The sequence below is a fragment of the Pinus tabuliformis genome, chromosome 6 (assembly GCF_031772625.1).
Source record: "Pinus tabuliformis cultivar Carrire ecotype Pingquan chromosome 6, CPIR1, whole genome shotgun sequence".
NCBI lineage: Eukaryota > Viridiplantae > Streptophyta > Pinopsida > Pinales > Pinaceae > Pinus > Pinus tabuliformis.
The window spans coordinates 337,425,610-337,446,457 of record NC_142292.1 but is presented as its reverse complement, the minus strand read 5'-3'; the positions used below and the strand labels follow the sequence as shown (position 1 = coordinate 337,446,457).

The 20,848-nt window shown below is 39.5% G+C and overlaps 1 protein-coding gene across 8 annotated transcripts in view; it reads left to right on the top strand.

Moving 5' to 3' along the window:
- EDD1 (glycine-tRNA ligase) overlaps positions 1 to 20,848 on the top strand; it is a 508,476-nt gene that overhangs the window by 115,804 nt on the left and 371,824 nt on the right. For 7 of the 8 annotated variants that reach the window (XR_016256845.1, XM_089415674.1, XM_089415666.1 and 4 more), the window contains exons 16-17: positions 7,644 to 7,707; positions 13,714 to 13,769. The exons of the other annotated variant lie outside the window; for it this stretch is intronic. Coding sequence is in view for 6 of the 7 variants with exons in the window: in XM_089415674.1 (XP_089271800.1) it covers positions 7,644 to 7,707; positions 13,714 to 13,769 (120 nt within the window). In the remaining variant the exon portion in view is untranslated. The remainder of the gene's footprint in view (positions 1 to 7,643; positions 7,708 to 13,713; positions 13,770 to 20,848) is intronic. 8 annotated transcript variants of the gene reach the window in all.

Sequence of the window (20,848 nt, the reverse complement as noted above, 5' to 3'; positions counted from 1 at the left end):
GTTGGAGGCCTGGCCGGTCCGAACCGGCCTAAAAAACCCGGTTTCATACCTCATGTGCCCAAAATCTGGCCCTAACCGGTCAAAACCGGCCGGTTTAGGGCGGAACCGGCCGGTTTGTAGCAAACCGGCCGGTTCCGTCCTAAACCGGCCGGTTTATGGACAGCCCGCCGATTAATGAAAAAAGCGCAGCGGTTTTGTGGTTTAGGGGTTTTGGGGGGGAGGGAAAGGTATTTTCCCTCCAAAAACACCCTCACACTTGCTATAAGAGACCCCTCTCACTCTCATTTGTCTCACACAACTGATTTGGAGTGTTTGTGAGTTTGTTTGTGAGCTTGGAGAGTGTGGAGTTTTTGCTGAAGTAGTCATCTTGGAGTTGGAGTTGGAGCTATTTTGGAGATAGTGTGTAGCTGTCAGTGGAGTTGCCATCTTCAAGAGGAGGCTAAGGGAGCTAGTTTGCATTTCCAGGTAAGGATTTGCACTTGATAATTCCTCATTTGAGTCTGCTGTCCATGATTTTTTTTTTAATGTGTTATACTTATAAACTTCTCACTTCTATGATCTATCATGTATGCTATAAACTCTCTAGCTCTATGCTATCAAATTTTGTAGCCTGAGCCTTGCATGTACATTTGTTTTTCTACATTTATCTTTGGTTTTCCATTTTGCTTAGCTGCAATTGTTTTTTAAATGGCAGATTTCTTTGCAAATTGTTATTATTTCAAGCAAACATGGCTCCAAAAGGAAAGGACGATGCATGGGTTCATTGTAATGTAATTGATGGAAAAATGATATGCAAATTATGCCATAAATCTATTGGAGGTGGGGGTATTCTTAGGTTGAAACAACACTTGGCTGGGGTAAGAGGCCAAGTAAAGCCATGTGATGCACCAAAAGAACTGTTAGGTCCTATTAGGGCAGAATACATTGCCAAGCTTGAAAATTTTTATGAGGATAAGGCTAGGGAGAAGGCCATCCAAGATGAAATTGCAAGGAAGAGGGAATTAGTAGAAGCCATGAATCTTATGAAAGAGAGTGGGTATGATGATTATGAGATTCAAGACTCCACTTCTATCCCTTCCACCAATGACCCCTTTCACTATGTTCATCCTTCTGTTGGAGTTGGCCAACCATCAAAAGGAACAAAGAGAGCAAACATCCAAAGTTATTTCTCATCTTCTGCCAACATTGCCTCTTCTAAATCTAATCCCACTTCCTCCCAGCCAAGTTCTCAACCCACTTTGGATCAACATTGGAAAAAACAATGCAAAGAAACTTCTCACCAATACATTGCTAGATGGTGGTATGATTCAGATATCCCATTTAATGCTGCTCGCTCACCTTATTACCAAGCTATGTGGGACTCTGTTATAGCTGCAGGAAAGGGCTTCAAAGGCCCTAGTATGCATGACTTGAGGGGAGCTCTTTTGCAAAAAGAGATATCTTCCATTGATGAGTATTTGGTTGAGTTTAAAGAGTCATGGCTCAAAACAGGTTGTTCCATTATGTCAGATGGATGGACCGATGGAAAGAACCGCACTATCATTAATTTCCTTGTTTCTTGCCCTCAAGGAACCATGTTTTTGAAATCAGTTGATGCATCTGATAGGGTAAAGGATGCAAGCCTTTCTATTTGAGCTTTTGGATAACATTATTCAGGAAGTTGGGGAGCAGCATGTTGTGCAGGTCATCACTGATAATGCCTCAAACTATGTTCTTGCTGGAAAGATGCTTGAGGCCAAATATAAGACCTTATTTTGGACTCCATGTGCTGCACATTGCATAGACCTCATGCTTGAGGATATAGGCAAGGTGGAGTGGGTAAAAAACACTGTAGAGCATGCCAAGTGCATTACAAAATACATTTACAACCACTCATGGGTATTGAGCCTAATGAGGAAACACACTGGAGGCAAAGAGCTTGTTAGGCCTGCAATTACGAGATTTGCAACTCACTTCCTCACGTTGCAATGTCTCAATGGTCAACATAAAAACTTGCAAAAAATGTTTTCCTCTGAAGAATGGTCTGAATCTCGGTGGGCTCGTAGACCAGATGGAAAAGACACCAAAAAGAAAGTGTTAGACACTTATTTTTGGAAAAGGTCTGTAGAGCTTGTGAAAATTACCGAGCCCCTTGTTAAGGTGCTAAGGTTGGTGGATGGGGAAAGATTGGCCATGGGCTACATTTATGAAGCTATGGATCAGGCAAAGGAGCAGATACGGGCAGCTTACAAGGACAGGTTAGCTAAATATGGCCGTATATGGGAGATCATTGATAACAGATGGAACAATCAACTCCATCGTCCTATACATGCAGCCGGGTATTTTTTGAACCCAAGGTATCACTATAAAAATCGGCTAGGAGATCAGCATGATGGGGAGGTCAGAGCTGGATTGATTGATTGCTTGGAGCGCATGGTCCCTAACAATGTAGACCAGTTGGAAATACATAGACAGCTTACTATTTTCAATATGGCAAGTGGTACTTTTGGCAAAAACTTGGCAAAGATGGCAAGAGATGTGGACTAACCAGGTAAGCAATTCCAATTTCCATTTTGTTTTTCATTTCAAGTTAAAATTGTTTACGTTCTTTACAATTCAAATTATAAACTAAGTTACTAATTATTGTCTTTTTCTTTGCAGCACATTGGTGGGAGTCATTTGGTGGCCAGTGTCCTCAATTGCAAAGGTTTGCAATTAGAGTCCTCAGTCAAACTTGCAGTGCTTCAGGTTGTGAGCGCAATTGGTCTGTTTTTGAGCGCATACACACGAAGAAGAGAAACCGTTTGGAACAAAAACGGTTAAATGATCTTGTTTTTGTGCAATACAACCTTCGACTGAGGAGGAACCAAATGATGAGCAAATCACCTGATCTAGATCCCATTGTGTTGGACGATATTGATCCAACATCAGAATGGGTGGAGGAGACTGAAGATCCTGTGTTTGAGGCTGATTTTGATATCGACATGGCTTTAGCGGGGGATGAGGCAGATTATGTGGCGGCATCAGAACCAGGATCAGTAGCGGCATCAAGGAAAGGCAAGGAACCAATGGAAGGCACTAGTCGTGCAGGTCGACAAACTCGTGCTTCCATTAGGTCCACTTCTATTGTCATTGGTGGCATTGATACTGATGTTGCAGATCAGGCTGAGGCATCCTCAGACTCTGAATCAGATGATGTCTATGTAGCTCCTGATGATGATCCTGTGTCTAGTAGTGGTGATGGACTTGATGATTGATCATGTGTACACTGTAGACTTGTAGTAGGCCAATGGCCTCATAGCTTGCAGCATTGTTTTTGGACTTTATAGGCCATTTAGAGCCTCATTTCTTATGTATTTTGCTATTTTGTCGATGATATGTATTGCACTCGGTGCCATTTTGATATATTCACCTTTGCATGGTATATAAATGAGCAAACTTTGCATATTTTGTCTCTATTGGCTTGGAATCATGGTTTTACATCTTAAAAATAGTTTTGTTTCATTAAAAATTAATTATTTAATGTATTTTTTAAAAACCGGTTCGTTTAGACCAAACCAGTCCCGGTTAGACCGGTTCCGGTCGGTAAACCGGTTCATTAGGTGGACCGGTCCGGTCACCGGTTTCGGTTTTAAAAACACTGGGTTAAAGATCACATCCTTCCCCATGTCGTAGAATTGGATACAACCCAAAAGATGTGGGATGTCATCCTGAAGCTATAGAATGCTACTGTAAACAGGATGCTGATCCTTAGAGACATGCTAAGAAACACTAGAATGAACAAGGGAGAAGGCGTACTTAGTTACCTCACTTGGATCAGACTTGTCAAGAACGAGTTAGCAACTGTGAGAGAAAAGATTCAAGATGACGAGCTTGTGAGAATTTCCTTGAATGGGTTTTCAAAACAGTGGGATGTGTTTGTCCAAGTGATCAATGGATGACAGGGCCCACTTGAATGGGATCGTTTGTGGAGCGATTCCACTCAGGAGGAGCTTAGGTTGAGTCTTGTCAGTGACAACGATAGTCGCCAAAAGAGCGAGGGAGAACAAGAGAACGTGGCTCTTGCAGGGAAGAACAAAGGCAAGAAAGGATCCAACAAAGGGTCCAACTCCAAGGGGGATAGGAAGAAGGAGCTGTTGCCACACAATCTAGCAAGGGTCCTAGGAGGGGTACCCAAGGGACAACTACTAGACCAAACGACAACAATGGGACAAAGACCCATTGTCACCTCAGCGAGTGTCCCCTGCTCTTTACGGATTTTTACCGATGGGAGGAGTCCCGGTATGAGGGAAATTGCTTGGATGATAAGATCAATGGCAAGGTGTGATGTGATTTCTGAAGCCCATTCAAAGGAGAGGCTCAAATAATGGTTCAATTGCTTCAAAGAGAAGCTAATGGCTCTCCAAGAAAGGCTTATGAAGAGACCTAGACCTAGGAGGAAAGGTTATTCAATCACAAAGGACACTCCTAGACCAAAGGCTTCCTAAGGAGGCAAGATCTTTCTTAAGGTTTTGTAAGATAACAACCATATAAAGTTTTGGGACCACAAGAGAGACCTATAGAAGATCCAAGCAAGGCCTAGGGTTAGAAGATGATCTTCAAGGAGATATCTAGGTGAAGAAAGAATGAGAAAGGTCAATGAATGATTAACTTCCTTCGAGTTTTCAATAGCATATGACCTTTGGAATGCCACTAACTAAAGAAATTGGATGGTAGAACCAGTTTTAGAGCCAGGCTTGAGATTTATCTCAAACTAGCCACGGGAATTGCTTCAAACTTAGAGGACAACTAGAGGAAACTACAATGCAGTAGTGTACCAAATCGCACCCCAAGGATATCTCTCTAATGCAATTCACACTAGGCCCTAGTTGACCTTCTAGGGTTAGGGCAAAAGAATTGAAAAAGGGAGAAAAAGAGAATGGGTTAGGGTTGATCAACTAGGATTTGGACCAGTGCCTAGTCAATTGGGAGAAATGGAGTAAAGACTTGCTTTGATGAATGATTTTTGCTCTATGAAGGAGACACATGTGGCTTTTGCTAACCCTAGGAGGCAGCGATTCAGCTACAAGAGGTATTTATACTTCGTTTGGCAAGAAATTATGGAGTTGGGAGGATTTTTTCTGGAGCTATTTCGCCCTGTGGGTATGGAGTTGACTCCCAACACTAGCTACCACCCTCAGACATATGGGTAGACAGAGATAGTGAATAAGTGGCTGTAGGGATATCTGCGCAACTATGTGACTGGGCAACAGAGAATGTGGGTGAAGTGGCTACACCTTGGGGAGTATTGCTACAACACTAGTTATCATATGTACATAGGTCCCTTTCCTGCTTTATGTGGTTATGATGCACTGACTTTTGCTGATATGGTTTTTGGAGATAACAGGGCTTCAGGGGCAAAGATTGGATACAAGAGAGCCAAGATATCCTTAGAGCACTCAAGGATAACTTGCAGATGGCACAAAACCAACAGAAGTTATATGCAGACAGGGGAGAGTAGAGCGACATTTTGAGGTGGGAGATTTGGTTTTCCTAAGATTGCAGCCATACAAGCAATCCACACTGAAGCAGAAGGGAGCTGAAAAGCTCCAACCTCATTTCTATGGGCCATACAGGGTGATTTGACGAGTTGGAGAGGTAGCTTATGAGTTGGAGCTTCCACCAAGAAGCAGGGTGCATAATGTATTCCATGTCTCTTGCCTGAAAAAGGATTTGAGACGACGAGTGACGATTGCAATTGAGTTACCACCATTGGATGATGAGGGGCATTTGATTTTGACACCAGAGGCTATTTTATAAGAGAGGGAGAGGAAGCTAAGGAACAAAACCATTAGAGAATTTCTTGACAGGTGGAAGGACTTGCCTGAAGAGGATGCCACCTGGGAGGGAGAACAAATTTTGCAGAATCCAACACTACAGTTGCTTGAGGACAAACAACATTTGGGAGGGGAGGACTGTCATGCCCCCAATTAAAATTTTTGACAAGGAAATTTCCAACTCTGTAATTTTGGCAATTAATATATATTTAGATAAATAAAATTAGGAGAAATAAGTTGTGGAGATATTAAATAAATTTTGGAGAAAAGGAAAAGAAAAAAAATTAAAATGAAGATAAGTTGTGGAGATTACCAAATGGAAATCGATCCATGGGAAGAATCATACCATTGTATCAAAGCATAGTGTGAGAGAAATCAAATGATGGTATGAAGAAGGGAAAACAACAATAAAAGGAAGACTAAAGCCACATTTTGATCATCATTCTATTTTGGCATTTCATTTTTATTTGGAAGGTTTGCTTGAGCTGCTGAGCCAAGTTAACCAGTGCTGCTTAGCACAGGGATTTCCAAGCGGAAAATCCCAACTCTCTTTCAGTGAACCTAGAGTGTCACCCTAAGAGAGAAATTTGGAACTAATTGGATACTTCTTTTCCCAAATTTTGTGAACCATTTCATCTTTGCATGAGGGGGGACACATTTTTTCGGGACACAGTAGCAGAAATAGAGTTGCTTGGTGGAGGATATTGCCAGGGAATTTGCCTCAAGAATTTGCAAGAATTTCACTTGGAGGAGGACGACTTTCCTTGTGGAGTTTCAGAGCCCAAGACTGTTGCATTTGTGTGGGCCGAATTATTCTTCCTTAGGGCTTGTGCAGGGGTTTTATTGGGCAATTTTTACTGAAGCAGTTGTTGTAGCTTTGTGTCGGGAAATAGCTGGAATTCTCACTCTATCATTTCAGCGCTATTTCTCAGTGGTTTTTAGTTATTTTGGTGGAGGATTTTGGGTGGATGCAGCTGTAGATTTTTTGGTGGGACGCAGAGCTGGGCAGTGGGTGATTTCACTTGATTTTTGGGTAATTCCGGGAGGTTGGAATTAGCCCAAAAGCTTTTTGGGTTTTGTTGGTCCGGGGTTGGAGAGCATTGTCCTAATTTTTCAGAATTTTTGGAGCAGATTTGAGGCCTCAAATATCAGTTTGCCTCCAGCAGCAGCAACAATAAATTTCTGGGTAGAGTGTACAACCAGTGAGCCTATTTCAGCATGGAGTTTTCTTCATTCTCACCTGGGTTTTTCATGCTTGCTTTAGCAAGCCCAAGTGCACTCATTCCACTATATTTTGTACTCAACTTCTCATTGGATATTCAATAAAATGGCTCAGCTCTATTGTTTCTGCTCAACAGTGTTCTAAATTTGCTGTTCTTGTGGAGTTTTCAGATTGCATGTTTATTTGTTTGCTGTAGCTAGTTCATGTTTTGATATTTCACTGTATTTCTCTAGTTAAAATATTACATTACTTCTTTTTCTTTTCTAGTCCTAATCACTACATAAAAAGAGAAGGTTTGAAATATGTATATAAAATGTTTTTTTGAGTTGGTTTTACTAGAGAATGAGAAAGGCCTTATTTAGATTAGAGCACAGTCCCTAAAATTTGAAAAGCATTGAAGCAAATTAAGGTAATGGTTTCTATCCGTTGATAAAAGTCATGCTTGGACAAAATATCATGGGAATATTATTCTGGTAAAAAGGTCACCAGTTTTTAGAAATATAATTATTTTTCTTTTTATTTATTCATCTGTGACTTATTCATGACAATGCTTTTCAAGTGCTAAAGCAATGTCAATGGTTTTGGTATTGTGGGATTAATTGTATTGCCTTACTAAATGGGCATAGGCAATTGAAGGCTTTTGTCGAAAGAATGGAGTTTCCATGGGTGATCTTATAAGAAAAACTGAAGGTTAGTAACTAGCTCAAAATTCATTGACTAAATCTTATCATTATATGTTGTGCATTCCCTTATTTTTTTTTTCACAAGGCATATTTGTCTTATATCACTTCATATGCAAAATTATGGAGCATGGTTGCAATAAACACAAATGTAATTTCAGCAGGAGGATTAATTTATAGACTTCGTTTGGAATTTATTTAAGACATTATATGTTTTGCTTTATTTTTCACTTACTATCTTTTGGTTTTGATAGATTTTGTCAAATTGGAGACTTTCTTTGAACATTGTAGTAATTAATGAATCAAATTAGTCAAACATAGAAAAGATAACTGCCATTTGAAATCTTACTTTGTAAGACTCAAGTCCAGTATGGATCTCCTTAGTTATGATTCAGATCGTTTGCAGTAGACTTGAATTAAATGAGTTAGACCTTTGCATAAATTTTACATCTTTAATATCAACCATTAATTACTGTAACTTAATACACTATTTACATTAAACATCAAGGAATGGGACTCGCTTTCCTCCTGTCACATTGTAAGTCATTCTGTCATTTCATAATCTACTATACTTGATCATTCATGGTTAATGTATTCTCCAATTTTCATTGAGGGATAAACATTTTACTTGAGAGCTAAGCAGCAATCTAGGTTTGTCTAAGGGTAAGATCAAAAAGGTTATTAGAGATGGGACCTTGCTTGCAAATATTTCACTTGCATATGTTTCTTGATCGAAGTCATTGGTAGACAATATTTTTTTAAATGGATCATTTTGATAGGAGAAGCTTCCTGTATTTTATAGTCAACATATCAGACTATTTAGATATTGTTCATCATGAAGAAGTTAACATTTTTATGAAGTGGGATGAGAAAAGATAAGATAAGAGCCATGTTTGTACACAAGTTGGAGGGATTAGAAACAGGGGAGTTGGCCTCAAAAGACATATGAAATAAATGCAATAGCCTTGACATACACTTACAACCAAATGCTATTCTCCACTACTTGCCGAGCTGAAAACACAATATGTTTCTCATCAGAATACCCATATATTTTTCCGTCATACATGAGATAGAAACATGCCATGTTTATTGTATTTTGATTTTGTTCATAACAGGTCTCCAAGTCTTGCTTAGCTTTGGACTAATGTCTCAGTTGAGTATGCTGATACACACATACACACATACATAGTTGGGTGTGGCTGGAAGGCCACAGCCCTTTCTATATTTCATTATATATTGGGCTTGTGCATTTTCTTTTGCAAAACCATGAGTTTGAACATGTTGCATATTTGTTATTGAGAGCATATCGATGTGTCATAATGCAAAACGGTATGGTGTTAATAAATAGTCAGATCCTAATGTTTTGGTCAATGTTGCACTAATCGTTATCGGGATAATATCGGCGCGAGGAAAAAATTGTAATTATCGGGAAATAATCGGGAAAAAATCGTTTGGTACAAAAATATTCATTTTTTTTTCAATTTTTTTCTAAACCATCTACAACATAAAATAAATACATTGACACATAAATATGATAAAAGAACTAATATATAAGATGTTTAATATCATTTCTAGTGCTAAAATCACACATAACATTGAATCATGTCCTGAATAGTAAGTCCTGATTCCTGAGTCCCAACTCAGCCTCAAAATATCAACAAAAAATATAATAATGTATCACGTCATGTCATAATGTCATGTATAATAAAATGAAGAAAATAACTAAAGTCTAATCCTATTGATTTCCTCTGCCCCTCTTGCGAGAAAATGCCACAACTTTCCCTTTCCCTCTAGATGTAGACGCTGGTTCTGGTGGAGTTGACAGTGGAGTGTGCTGTGCTCTAGAAGCTGAAGAAATAGAAGTAGGAGCTATAGGAGGTCGACCACGTCCTCTACTGGTGGTAGGGGTAGCCCGGGCAGGTGGTGTCACCTGGAAACATTACAATCTCCCAATCCTGAAATCCTGAAAAACTGATAAGTTTGCTAGATTTTGAATGAAATCTAAAATTCTACTTTCTCCATATGAAATCCAATGAGGCCGGAACCACTCTCAAACATCCTGAGTCATTTCATGGTAATGTTAAAAATTTAAGTAACTTTTACTTTAAGAATTTAACATTACCATGAATAACATATCAATACTAGGGCCTAAACTTGATCATTAAGCTGCCCCACTAAAAAATTATTTGTTTCTTTCAAAAAAAATTGCATTTCGAACATTTAGCATCCCTTATAAAACTGCGTTGCCCCGACCCTCAGCGATAATTTGGGAAAAAATCGCGATTTTTTCGAAAAAATTGCGATTTTTCAAATTATCGCGATTTTTTCGAAATTATTGGGTATAAAAAAAATCCACGATTATTACTCGCGATAATATCGGCTTCGGGAAAAAATCGTGATAAAACGATAATATCGCGATATTATTGCGATTTTCACAACACTGGTTTTGATATAAGGAACAAGCATAAGTGCATTGAAGATAAGATTGGAGAAAAAATAATGGTGCATTTGAGGAGGGATCACTGTCCCAAGGGTGCATATAGCATGGTGGTTGCAAAAATGATAGATTGTCTGCAATTGAGCAGAATTTTGGATTGAAAGTGTGCCAAGTGAAGAGGCCTAAAGAGTTTGACAATTCATGGATATTCAACATGTCAGAATTGTACGAGTACAAAGTAGTAGAGAAAGATCCAAGGTTGATTTGCACAGCTAGACACTGAAGCAGAATGTGTAAGAAATTGAAGAAGTTTTGGACACACACAGTGGAGAATAAAAGAAGAAGTTAGTGAGATGCAAGGATAGAGATATTGAAAAACACTTGAATTTATGAACATGCGTATCAAAGGCTTCACAAGGGGAAGCAAAGGTAGATCAAAGGGTGAGAGTAGTAGTTAGAGGATGCTTAAGTCTTTATTTGCAAGGGAAATTTGATATAAGAACAAGTGTAGATGCGTGGAAGGGTGCAAAGGCAAGTGTAGATGCATGGTAGGTTGTGTGAGGATGTGTTAGCACTAATTTCTACACCTTGTAAATTTTTAAAAATCAACAGTAGAAATGAACAAACATATAGGAATATCTGCCCTAAATGTCATTGGCAAATATCCCTCTCTGTTTGGGCTGGTGCTTGTCAACCTTAGGGGAGTGTCGTTAGTCTTTATTCCTGCTGTTCTAAACTGTAAATCTGCAATAAAAAAGAGAAAAAACAGCAAGATAGTGGGTGTTTGACTAGCAAATTAGTATTGAAACAAGTGTGTAGAAATCCTTGAGTTAAATGTGTGGAATGGTCCTGCTACCCCTCATGTCAGCAGGGGTACATATGAACATTTTTTGCAGTATTTATCACCACCATTGTAAGCCCAAATTTTCAAGTCAAAAGCAATGTAAAAACCATGTGAGTATATTAGGTATCCTAGGCCTTGTGTCTTGTCATTGAGTCTAAATCTTTTTTATTCTGATTGGACCATGGTTGGTCCCTTGAAGTTTACTTTGGGTTCCTTTTGTCTTGTATAGGATTAAAGGGCCATAAGTGAGCTTTCTTGAGGACTCATGGTTTTATGGGAGCATTCATTGGTAGGAGTGATCACTAATTCATTGGTGTATGGGGCAATCTAGCACACATAAAGGTGCGCCTATGTCTTACCACATCGTTATGGTCTATAGAGTTTGTAGGAGGCCTTGGATTTTGTGTAGTATTCTTCAGACAACTCTCATGCATGGCAGTTTCATTTTAAAAACTTTCACATTTTCCAAGGTAGTACATGGTTCCCAATACAAAGTGGTCTCAGTGGTCAAAACATCAAATTTGTCTTGGATTGTTTAGTTTGATGAGAGGACTTCATGCCATGTTGGCAACGACTAGTTACAACTTGGTCAAACTTGCTCAACATGTTAAACAAGTTTCTAGGTGGAAAAACAAGGGGAGTGTTGGCTAGATTTTCACGAGCATTATGTCCAAAGTGGTCTATTCAATGAGAGGAACAAAACCCATGTTTTAGATCTTCCAAATCCTCAAGGGCATTAGAGGTCATCCACTTGGGCATGATCACATGGACAAATAGGTTTCTGGGTCGCAAAATAGGGGCAAATTTTGACAAAATTTGACATGTAATATGTCAAAATTGGTCTACAAAGTGAGAGGAACAAAACCCATGCCTCAGTTTCTCCAAATCCCCAAGGGCTTTAGATATCCAACACAGGGCATGATGACATGACAAATAGTGATGATATGGTAACACTGGGCATAATTTGGTTAGACAAAGCAAGACCCAAATGAAATTAGGCTGTGTAACAGGAAACCTAAGTGGCAGAATTGGAAAATTCATCAAGATGTTGGAAAACTAGGAAATGGTGACCAAGTCAAGTTCGTAAAAGGAGAAATTCAAGTCAAGTTAGCTCTTGGTGAAGTCAACTAGCCGTTGGGTGGTCTAGCTAGCCATTGGAGACTTCATGGACCAAGAAGTTATACTATGGACCAAGAAAGTAGTCGTTACAATGTAAATTATTCTCCTGGAGGATCAGGTCGAATTCCACCAAGGACAAATTAGTGGGACTTTGAGCTAGTATTCTTTACTATTCTTCATGGTTGACCATACCAAGCCATTAGTAGAGGGATTCATGGACCAAATTGGGATTCATTTATTGTTAGATATGTTATTACATAGTTGATGAATCTCGTCTTGTAAGAGAGGGTTGCCATTAAACTCTATTTCCAATCTCTATGCAATGGGAGGAATGCTTGTCAGAACAATTCCATTACCCATTGATCAAAAGGAAACACAGAAAAGATATATAATTCAACATTCACACTATGGCGGACACAAATTATCCAATTTAATTTCGGCATAAGCATAAGTCAACCAATCAAGGGTATTAATTAGCCAAGAAATTGAGTCATCAACATATGATATCCATGTGATGGTGAACTTATATGCATTGATTAGTCACCATGGTTGATCAGTCATATCCATTAGCTAGGTTATGTCCCTTGGTTAGAATGTGACACTTCATATATATATATATATATATTTACTGATGGTGTATACACACACACACACATACATTACAACAGATAATCCTATCTATTATGAGTTGAGGATGAGACATTGCTTAACAGGGTGGCAATGTAATAATAATAATAATTAGGGTAATGAAAAGTCAAAGGTCACATAATTGTTCACGTTGTGATCAATGAAGATACATAACTATAGGTATACATTTACAAGGCTCATTGTAACATTATCAATTCATTATTGATGATTTATTACTCAATCTTCACATGTAATTGCAATTAATATGACTATTAATACTTATTGAAATTTTGATGCCAACTGTGCCTTCCTTGTGTATTTTGTTCTTTTCTGTACTTCGAATATGTTCCAAGTTCCAACATGTGCCCTTCACTACTGGCCTTGTTCTTTCTATTGTTGGGTCCACATGTTTCCTTCACTTCTTCCTTGACCTTTACTATGTCCCCAGATGCCAACACTTCATGGCTCTGATACCATGTCATACACATTAGCAGAATATCGCAGAAAGAGAAGGGAGAAAAAGAAAAGGAGATTTTATACTTGTAACTTGATTATTAATGTCTAAATGCCAATGCATATAATTTCTCATGAAAGAGACAAGTCCCGTACAAGAACCTTGTTGCATTAAGACATCTCAATGTTATTTATGATGTTTACCTTCATTGACTTAAGCTATTTTTATTAAAACTCGCAATGCTAAGTACTAAGCTATAGTATCATATGACCATAATGACAATCTAACTTTTTAACTCTCCATCCCAGTACATTATAGTTTTGCTGCTTGTCAAGTAACAAATCATATTACAGTAAATATTTTAATCTGATATTTTAACAAATCATTCAATATTATCTTTTGTGCATTTAATTATGTAATGCCATATACAATTACTAATGCCATTTTATGAATTTAATATAATAAGCAAAAATATTTATTATTGAGGGTACAATCACATAACATCTTGTGTTTGATGATGTTTTGATGGTTTTAGGGAAGACAGAATATGTTTATGCTCGGATAAAGGAGTCAGCAAGACATGCTATACAGGTTTGGTCTGCTAATTCAATATGCTTCAACAGGAGTTGACTATAAAATAATAATATATCGTAATTACTAGTGGCACTAGCTACAAAATAGCTTCTTACCAGATTAGGATCAATTATGATCTCAAACCTAATAAATCAAGTAGTTGTCAACTGACAAATTCATTTCTTTTTACCAAGCCATTACATATTTTTGGTAATTGAGCAATGATCTGTTTATGCATTTCTATTGAGAGCTTTAATGGGGAACAATATCGAACAAACCATATTCAAATATGTCATTCAAGAATTGTTGTACCAGTACTCACAAAGATAGGCACAAGACTGGAGGGAAAAGGGCAAAGCCCTACTTAACATTGGGCCAAGATTCAAAAATACAAGACAACTGCTCTTTGAGATTGCTGTGGTGTGTTTGATGCCTTTTTATGGGCATGGAAAAGTTATTAGTAAACTTTGTATCATTGTCACAAAGTAAACTCAAGAGCGTGATGCCTTTTAAAAATTTACATGTAAACTTTATATCGTTATCACTCAATATAAGGCACCCAATATTTATGAAAGATGTAAGGGATTGAGCAGGAAGCAAAAATAAATTTGCTGAAATTTCTGCATTCCAAAGATTTTAATGCAAAACCGAAATTTAACCTCTTAGCTAGAGGTTTCCTAGATTTTAATCCTATGAAATTACAAATTCAGCCTTAGGGCTGCTATGAAATATAAACAAAAAAACAGTGAAAGTGGATAGTATATTGATACTTAAAAACCCAAAACTTCTAGACAATTCAAGAGGAAAGATACCAAAGTGTTTCAATAAGTTTCATCCCTTTACGGAATATTATCATGCATAAAACAGATCTCAAAATTCTTATAGACAGCAGTCAATACAACAGTAAAACAGTCCTTGTCTTTTTCAATTACTACGGTAAATATTATGTGTTAAATTTAGTTAACAATGGTATGTTCTATGCTTAGCACAATTATTTCAATGTACTTTAAGCAGCCCAATGACAATTTTCCAAAGTAGTTTCCAATAACAATCACTTTAACCATAAATCACATTGATAGTAACTGTAGATAGAACATAAAATAAAATGCAGAAGACAAGCCAAGACAAGAGGACACCAGATCTGGCAGATGCTAGAGAAAAACTCCAATGTGGGGAAAACCCTTCGATCAATTCTTCATATTAGTATATCAAATGTTCATCAGAGAGAGAGACTACAATAATACAAAGTCAAAGTCAAAATTGACTTGCCAAACCACTGTCCAAAACAACCCTGTAAAATCTGCAATACTGCTTTCAGTCAACGGCAGTAAAATAAGCCCTAACCAGAAAGTCAACAGAGGTCAATGCAGCAGCAAACAGTCCACTTGGAGCTTGGTCAAACCCAGTCAAATTTGGCCTCTCTTGCTGGTCAAATTCAACTCAAAACACTCACAGAATCTGCGGTCAAACTTGGTCAACCTGAAGTCAACCCTGCGGTCAAACAGGCCTGTGGTCAACGCAGGTCAAAGTCCTCCTTTTGCCTCGGTTCCTGTGCCCAAAAATGCGGCCTGCTGAGACAAAAATTCACCCTGAAAATCGAAGTCAAAGGATGCCCAGAAAGTCAAAGTCAATGCTGGTCAAACTGCAGAAAAGTCTGAAATTTTTGGCCCTGTAATTCTGTCCAAAAATTTGACCTCCTTGCCACACGTGTGAGAGAAAGAGAATGCCGAATAGCTGTACGAACCAATGAGAGAAGGAGAGAGAAGAATGAGTGTGATGATGATGCCAAATGAGGTGAGAGGTCACTTGTATTTATACAAGTCGATGAGGGTGAAGTGGCACGCCCATTGGGCTTCATGAGCCTACATGATGATGTGGCTGACCTGATCAATTTGCACATGTGTGGGCATAAATTCAAAAACACACTTATGCTTGACCAAATTAGGTGATCTTTATATCAATTTTAGTCTTCTCGAAAAGAGGAATTTAATGCAATCATCATCTCCATCAAATGAGCTGTCCCAAGGTGGAATTTGGCCTTAGTTTCCAATTTTAACATTGTGCTTATGTCAAATCATTGAGATGCATATAGTTGGAAATTATAAAACATGAAAAAGATAGATGGTTGAAAATCAAATCTGAATTTACACAAGTATTGGACAGCTGAAAACTTCATTAATATGCATACGTTGAAGCTGTTGCACATACCATAGCCTTATCACAAGGCTAGTACAATCCACTAGGTCTCCAAAACCATAGCTAGGGAAAACAATGAAAACCTTACCTCAACCAAGGAGGTCCAACAAGCATGAGTCACTGATATGAGTCCTCCAAGGAAAAATGTCTCCTTCTTTTCTTCTTCTTCACCAAATACATCCTAAGCTTTCATCATCTCAAATCCCTAATCTCCATGAAACCCCAATGCTAGACTTCAAGATGTTCGCATAAGATCAATAAAAAATCTAGCAACTATAAAAGAGTAATGAACATAAATACATAAATAAATATCAAATAAGTAGTAGTAATTATATATATATATATTTTGTTAATTTTAGGTATGTTTTATGCTAGAGCAATTTATTTCAATTTCTTTTCCACATTAGCAATCACATCAGCATAAAGTAAACTGTAGATAGAACATAAATATAAATCGCAGAAGACAAGCCAAGACAAGAGGACACAAGATGTGGTGCTAGCCAGGGACAAACCCCAATGTGGGGAAACCCTTGATCAATTCTTCTTTTATGTTCTTCAAAGTTCAGCAGAGAAAGTGAGAGAGATAGTACATGAGATCAGTTGAAGACATATTGCTTCAACTGATTCTCTAAGGTGACTCGTTCACCTATCATAGTGCTGCATCTCGTCTATTTGCTGCACATTACTGTGTGACACCTTGCTGTACTGTCACATGTGTTGAACCTTGATGACTGAGCTGCTCTCATCTTCATACTGCTCATCATGCTGTATCTTCCATGGTCTTATTCATCATCAAGCTGCCCATGCTCATGATCTCATTCATCATTATGCTGCCCATGCTCATATCATCATGCATCATTATGCTGCCCATGCTCATATCATCATGCTGCCTTCCTTCGGAGACAGATGCTTCGGCTGTTTCGGCAGTTCCGGCTTTTCCAGTAGTTCCGGCAATTTTGGCTATTCCGGCTTTTTTGGCAGTTTCGGCTTTTCCGGCAGTTCCGGCAGTTCTGGCTTTTTCAACTTTTCTGGCTTTTCTAGCTTTTCTGGTATTTTCGGTGTTTCCGGCTTTTTCGGCAGTTCTGGCTTTTTCGGCAGTTCCAACTTTTCCGGCAGTTCCGGATTTTCCGGCAGTTCCGGCTTTTCCTTCAGTTCCAGCTTTTTCGGCTATTTGGGCTTTTCTGGCAGTTTCGGCTTTTCCGGCTTTTCCGGCTATTCAGGCTTTTTTGGCAGTTCCGACTTTTCTAGCTTTTCTGGCAGTTCTGGCTTTTCCTTAGGATCTCTCCTCCTACTAAAACCCAAAGACAAGTAGAGAGAGGAAGAGATCCAAGTGTGTGTAGAAATGACTTGAAGTCCTCTTCTATTTATACTAAAACGTAGAGGTGGAACAGACATGATTGTTGGGCTTCTGAGTCTACATAAGTTGCTATCCGACTTAACAATTTGTCCATAACATAAATAAATTCTTAACTTCATAAATACTTATCAGAATCAGATGATCTTTTTAGATCAATCCTACACCTCTCAATGAGAGGGATCCAATAAAAATATCAGCTGCCGTAAATAATATGACCCACATGGAGTTTGGCCCTAGTTGCCAATTTTAACACTCCCTCTCAACTAGGGAGAACTCCATCCGCTGATCCATATGTCCAACTATACTATCTCTGCTTAGCTCTTCTCAGTTCAGCTAGCTCTGCTGGCTCTGCTTTGCTGGCTCTACTCAGCTCTGCTTTGCTGGCTCTACTCAGCTCAACTCTGCTTTACTTAGCTCTGCTGGCTCTGCTAGCTCTGCTCTGCTCAACTTTGCTCAACTCTGCTAGCTCTGCTCTGCTCTGCTCAGCTCTGTTGGTTCTACTCTGCTCAACTTAGCTCTGCTGAACCATGAAGAAGAAGAATTGATCGAGAATGTGTCATACCATTCTCCATTGACCTGAAGTCAGTCTCAGAGTGTGTACCACTGGTCCCAGACCAGTCCTCAACCGACCCAAAGTCAGTGTCATAGTAGGTACAACTCCTACCACTGGTCCCAGACCAGTACTCTACTGACTCGAAGTCAGTCTCAGAGTATGTACCACTGGTCCTAGACCAGTCCTCAACTGACCCGAAGTCAGTGTCATAGTGGGTACAACTCCTACCACTGGTCCTAGACCAGTATCATTGATCCCAGATCAATGAAGGTCATCCTAGCATAGGGAGTACGGTAGATACAGCGATGCGTCCATCGGTACTACTATGGTCCCTATCCTCATTTCCCTGCTCATTGATCAGATGAGAGGTACTTCCCATGAGTCCCAGACTACATGGGTAGGATGCCTCGACAGGAGAACTTAATCAATCCTGTCCTCACAGGAGAACTAATCATCCTGCTACACAATCGCCATGGAGAACACATCATCCAGGCCTCACAGGAGAACTAATCATCCTGCTACACAATTGTCATGGAGAACACATCATCTAGACCTCACAGGAGAACTAATCATTCTGCCACACAATCGTCATGGAGAACACATCATCTAGACCTCATAGGAGAATTAATCATCCTGCTACACAATCGTCATGGAGAACACATCATCCAGACCTCACAAGAGAATTAATCATCCTGCTACACAATCGTCATGGAGAACACATCATCCAGACCTCACAGGAGAATTAATCATCCTACTACACAAGAGAGCGAATCATCTTGTCCCACAAGAGAGCGAATCATCTTGTTCACAGGAGAGTGAATCATCCTGTCCACAGGAGAGCGAATCATCCTATCCCAAAAGAGAGCGAATCATCCTGTCCACAGGAGAGCGAATCATCCTGTCCACAGGAGAGCGAATCATCCTGTCCCACAAGAGAGCGAATCATCTTGTCCCACAGGAGAGCGAATCATCCTGTCCACAGGAGAGCGAATCATCCTGCCACACAAGAGAGAGAATCATCTTGTCCCACAAGAGAGCGAATCATCTTGTCCACAGGAGAGCGAATCATCCTGTCCATAGGAGAGCGAATCATCCTGTCCTAGTGTGCACCACTAGGGGAGGGTGAGTCACCCTGTGGTTGTATGTTGCTCCAATAAGAACCACAAGCCCCCAGAGCTCCTAGAGCTCAATGTATACAACATGCAGGACCCTTGTACAAGGGTCTCTTGATGACTCCAAGTCGTTCGGGAAAATCACAGATTTGATCTTTCCCCCGGGGCTTAGACAAAGTGTAGCGACCTGTACATCATCTCATAGCGATGGAGCTTCCTTGCTCATAGACTTACCATATCCCAGATAAGGTAGTATCTGATGTCTATCTGCTGGAGCAATCGTCGAATACGGGATTCCTCAATAATCGAATCCCACCTCTGGTTGTCACAGAGAATCATAGTGGTACAAACAGCTCACTTGAAGAGCTTCCCCAACCAGGCAGCTTCATACGAGATCATACTCATAGATATGTATTCGGTCTCAACAGTGCTTATAACAACCGACTTCTACTTCCTGCTCATCCATGATATCAAAGCAGAATCCAAAGAGAAACAACACTAATAAGTGCTCTAGTGATCCTCCACACTGCCTTCCCAATCAGCATTCGAATAATCATGTAGTTTCATATTTCAGGCAGTGTATCTCAATCCATGAGAGATTGTACCCCAAAGACATCTTAGAAGATTCTTGGCACCAATCCAGTGAGGTTCAACCAAATATGAGCTCACCATGCTAACTGCAAAACATATGTCCGGACGGAAGTTCACCAAGAACATCAACGCGAATGAGTTTATGAGATTCAGAGGCATTTCCTAAATCTGGTCCTACATCACTACCATATAACTTTTGAAAGTTAAGATCCTCGAGGTAGTCACAGGCCTTCAGTTCACCATTCCACATCTGGAATCCAACTCCCTCTTACTTCTGCAAATGAGAGGGTCTGCACCTGTTAGAAGTAGGTCGTCCTCATAAGGTGCTGGTATGAGAGGTCTATCATCCACAACCTTCGGATGGTTTGGATCCGTTTCACTCCTAGTGAATCTCAGCTTTATCAGATAGCTATCGATCCTCTCATACTATGCCGGGGGTGTTTTGCTTCAAGCCATAGAGGGCTTTCTTCCACCTGCATATGCGAGATTCTTGATTATCAATCTCAGACCCCTTGGGTTGTTCCAGACTAGTGGACCTGCTATATGAGGGGAATGGTCACCTTGTAAGATTTTCCTTCGGTACATCTTAGACATGTACTTTCATGCTCCTTTTGAATTCAGGCATCCTTGTCACCATCTGACTCATAGACCTTTGGTGCTACGTGACAATGGACATGGTCCCCAATGGACTTCATGCAATTTGATACAACCCTGAACTCAAAAACATCTTTGAAGATTCTATTTCCAAACACGTACATTTCAATCGATGAGTGCCACCCTGAAACCTTTGACTTCCATTTCCAAGATGGACACTAGGTTCTTCTTGCGATCGGGTACATAAAATTGATTCGGGGTTCCTTGCTTTCTTTGAAGAGTCGACCATTTCCTTGATGACCTGCATTACCTTTGGACTCTCCTTTGCATAATGGCCAAACTTATTGCAACCAAGGCATTCGCCTTTCCTTCCACCCTTAGATCCAAACTTCCCAATGAAGTGATCTTTAGATGGGCCATCAGAAACTTCCGCTACGCCATTCTGATAATATGTTCTGCTTCAACTTCACCCTTTGTGAACTTAGAAGAGAGATGTGGAACCCATTGATCCATTTGTTTTGTCCCTATTGTCTTTGGTGATTGCTCTTTCACTCTTGCTTGGGCATTGTCTTCACCTCAGCTCTGATTCCATGTTAATTTTAGGTATGTTCTATGCTAGAGCAATTTATTTCAATTTCTTTTCCACATTAGCAATCACATCAGCATAAAGTAAACTGCAGATAGAACATAAATA